This window comes from Hydra viridissima, unplaced genomic scaffold (assembly GCF_058129835.1).
Source record: "Hydra viridissima isolate aposymbiotic clone 2 unplaced genomic scaffold, HvirCarnegie_v1 scaffold_5, whole genome shotgun sequence".
Classification (NCBI taxonomy): Eukaryota; Metazoa; Cnidaria; class Hydrozoa; order Anthoathecata; family Hydridae; genus Hydra; species Hydra viridissima.
The window spans coordinates 12,852,703-12,856,603 of record NW_028324304.1 but is presented as its reverse complement, the minus strand read 5'-3'; the positions used below and the strand labels follow the sequence as shown (position 1 = coordinate 12,856,603).

At 25.6% G+C, this 3,901-nt stretch overlaps 1 protein-coding gene across 2 annotated transcripts; it reads left to right on the top strand.

Annotated features, from left to right (window-relative positions):
• The first annotated feature begins 512 nt into the window (after positions 1 to 512).
• LOC149888775 (ubiquinol-cytochrome c reductase complex assembly factor 2-like) lies at positions 513 to 3,130 on the top strand. 2 transcript variants are annotated; one of them, XM_090087484.1, is made up of 5 exons: positions 513 to 774; positions 1,684 to 1,749; positions 1,865 to 1,934; positions 2,252 to 2,349; positions 2,961 to 3,130. In XM_090087484.1, exons 1-5 carry the CDS (start codon positions 625 to 627, stop codon positions 2,994 to 2,996), a joined length of 420 nt encoding a protein of 139 aa, XP_089943610.1. In that variant the 5' UTR covers positions 513 to 624; the 3' UTR covers positions 2,997 to 3,130. The 2 variants fall into 2 exon arrangements, with proteins under 2 accessions (XP_089943610.1, XP_089943609.1); XM_090087483.1 differs by having other exon boundaries at positions 2,252 to 2,357.
• Positions 3,131 to 3,901: the final 771 nt, after the last annotated feature.

Here is a 3,901-nt window from a genome sequence, read left to right as displayed (position 1 = left end):
TAAAACCTACAAAAAATCTGTGACTAATCAATTTTACCGGAAAAGTTTTTCGGTATAATCGGTTCTGTTCGGTTATAAAAAAAAAAAAAAAACCGATACTTAATTCCAAATCAATTTTAAAATAATTTCTTGAACAGACATTCTTCGTCTAGTGGTAAAATACATTTATTTACTTAAAGGCCCATACAGCAGTCTTTAAAGTAAGGGAGCCACGTTTCACTGATATAATTGAATGGAAGATTTTGAAGTCATTTTAAATAATAGATGTTGATTGAAGTTATGACCAAAAGTTTATTTAATTAAATCTGTTTGAAAAGTTAAATTTTAGATAAAATTGAATGCTTTTGGCTCAATAAATTAAAAGTAAAATGTATCAAAACTTTTTCATTTTCCACGAATTTCACTAAAATTTATTTTGCACTCATAAGTAGTAAAATAAACAATATGTAATATGAAAAACAAAAGGTAATTTCAACACTATTAGTAAATTAGTTAAAGTAACTGATTCTTCAATAATCATTTCCAAGTTCTTAAAATCTTTTTAGAGATCATTTTAACATTATAGTGGCAGTATGTAAAAAAATTGAATTAAAACACAGACATATTTGTTTTATACTTGTAAAAATGGCAAGTAAAGAATCTTTATGTCGACTTTATAAAGAGTTTATAAAAGTTTGTGAGCAATGGCCAATCGATACTTCAAAGACTGGACGTGATTTTGGTGAGTACCTAAGAAACAATTATCAAACAAAGTACAGGCAGGAAGATTTTAATGTATGTAAGCACATTTTTATGCATTTTACTTCATAATTTTTAATGCCATAAACTTTTTAATAAAAGTTATTAATCATAATAATAACTTTTTAATTATTTTTGGTGTCTTCAATGTTCAAGTATATTAAATTATGGTGTTAATTAAAAAAATCATTTGTTGTGGTGTAAAGACAGCTTGATTTGACTGGGAAAAAACAGATTTTTTTAAAATGCTTTGATTCTACTATTTACTCTTGATACTTTGTTTTGTTGCTTCTTTTTGTACATAGTTTCATACTACTTAATAATTATTAGCTTGAACTCATTAAGTTCATATCAAAATAAATTTTTCACTTTAGAAATACTCCAAAAAGTCTCTAAATAAGTAGGGTATATACCTAAGTAAAGATAGGATCTTTTTAGTAATACAGTTATACTCACAAGCTTTCAAAATCCAGACCTTGTAGAAGTTACGTTATAAAAGTCAATGTCTAAGACTCTTTCAATGCTACTATCTTACTATTCTTCATGATAAAGTACGATAAATTCTAAAAACATACTCAAAAGGATACAAATGACATAGATTTGATGAAGAAGCAAATTTACTATGCAATTTTTATTGTCTCTGAGTCAGCCATATCCTATTTGTATGTCAGCTAATGCTACCTTAACAAAATATTCATCTTGGTGATGTATATGGTATATCAGATACTATAGAAGAAGAATAAAACCAACTTTCAGATTTTTTTTTTTTTTTCTATAGGTTCCAGATAAGAAACTTAAAGATCCCATAAAGTTTTAGCTTTTGTTGAGACTCTTAATTGAAGGACTTTGTGATTTTGATCCTTTGACTGAATATTTTATAAAATTTTTACTGTATATTAAATTGTTACTTAATTATTATTAAATTAGTATCTACATTTTTTTTAGGTTGAGGAAATGAAAAAAACACTGGATGCTTTGGTTAACATTAGCTCAAACTACTATTCTAAAAAGGTTTTGAGTTTTAACAAATAAGTTTATGTTTTAAAAAATATTCTCAATGGTAAATAGAAAAAGATATTTAGGATCAAGAAAATTTTTAGTGGTAAAATAACTCAACATTTTTTAGTTCCCTCGTGCCAATCAAATAAACTATACCGGACTAGAAGTCTCTAAATGTCAAGAGGCTCTTTCAAATGGTAATTTCTTATCATATGTAAACATTAATTTAACTTAAGTCTTTATCTTTGTTATCAAATCAAGCATAAAGCATGTATTCTTGTACTTTCCTAATTATATGATTTGAAAATAATTTTCTTCAAAAACTTAAATATAAATTAGAAATTTTTTTTTTCCACTCATTGATTTATGTAGCTATTGAATTTAATAATTTTAATGCAAAAATGAGAAATCAATTGATAAATTGTGCAGTTTGTTTTGTTGGATAACTCACCATTGTACTTTAATCATATTTTAAAATATTTTTTACTAATTATTTAATCATTTGATCATTTAGATACCCAAACAGCTATTCAAAATCAGAAATCATGGTGGCAAAGGCTTACTAACAAAAAATCCTTAACAGAAAAGCTTATGCTGCAATCCAAAAATAAAGTATCAATGTAAAAGATCTTTTATTTGATCTTCTGTAATCGAAAAAAACTTTAAAAAAATATTGTTATACCTGATGGAAATAGTTTTCTTATTTTTAATAACTTTAAATAATCTTTCTAAAACTATTTTAAATAGAATGAAATTATAAATAGTTTTTACAGACTTTTGGGGAAAATAGCGTTTATTATTGTGATTTTAAGTTGAATTATAGTTCTATTTTTAAGACTACTAATTTAATTCAACTCGAAATGTTGTTAGAAATTCTATTTCGCTCAATAAGTTAAAGTAGCCATAAAAAATCGCTTGTGTATCTTAAAGTTGTTGAATTCATAAATGACTTTAGTTTTATCGAATGTTTTTCGAACATTTCTGGTGAATATTCTCAGCAAAAAATATAGAAAAACAAGTACTTTGTAAAGCGAGAATATTCTGTCTGTTTTTGTACGGAACTTGGGTAACAAAATAAATTCCGGGCTCACCGAAAGGCATGGCCAATATGTCAGTGGGAAGATGGAGTAACCTAACGTTTAAGAATCGTACAGAGTGTTGGTTTACTTATTGTCTGCAAGAAGTCAAAAAACCTCTGAATGTTTTTATCGTTGTGTTTTTAGTCACTACAAGAACCATGTCTGTATTTCCTGATTTGAGATCAGCATGGCGACCTTTTACACACAGAGAAGAAAGTCTCAAGCAGTTTGCGTTTAAATTTGTAAACTTAGACTTGTAAAACTGTAGAAAATTTTTTGTAAAATTTACTTTTAAAGAAGTAAAAGATGAAAAATACTTTAAACTACTTTTCTTCGAAACCGCACAATAGATCGCCACCAACGAGCGAGGAGGACAAAAAACATTCTGTTCTACGATTTAATTGCTATGGATAATATTTTGGTGTTTTAATGATTAGTTATACATTTCTTGATCATTATAATTCTTTGGGGAATTTTTATACTAAAAAATTTAAATGCGGAATAAAAAAAAAAAATGCGTAAATTTTTTTTTGTGTGTTAAAAAAAGACGCGCAAAAAATAAAAATAAATAACCAATTAAACACAAATGATGGAATAAAGATTTTTTCCTTACAAGTTAATATTTTAAAAAAATCTAAGCATGTACTAACTATAGTTTAAGTGACAAAATTAATTAAATAAATTATTATATAATGTTTCATTGCGGCCACCATCCACACTTTTTTGCAGACAATTAAATTTATCTTTTAAAAAGAAAAAAATAGTTTTATATAATAAAAATAAATTTTATTATATAAAATTATTTTTTTCTTTTTAAAAGATAATGTAATTGAGGCTCATGGCAGCATAATTAGGGTTAATTTTATTAATATTCCTGTGTTTTTATGACTTCGTACGAATCAAATCAAAAATACATTTAACTACTTACAAATGGCTTTTCTCGTATTTTATAATATTTAATATTCTTAAATGTTTAACAAAAGTATATTCTTTTAAATCTTTACAAATACAAATAGTGACAAACCAATCAAATCTCTCATTCAAAAGATATTCTCTCCTAAGACTTTTGAAAATCATGTTCAAAG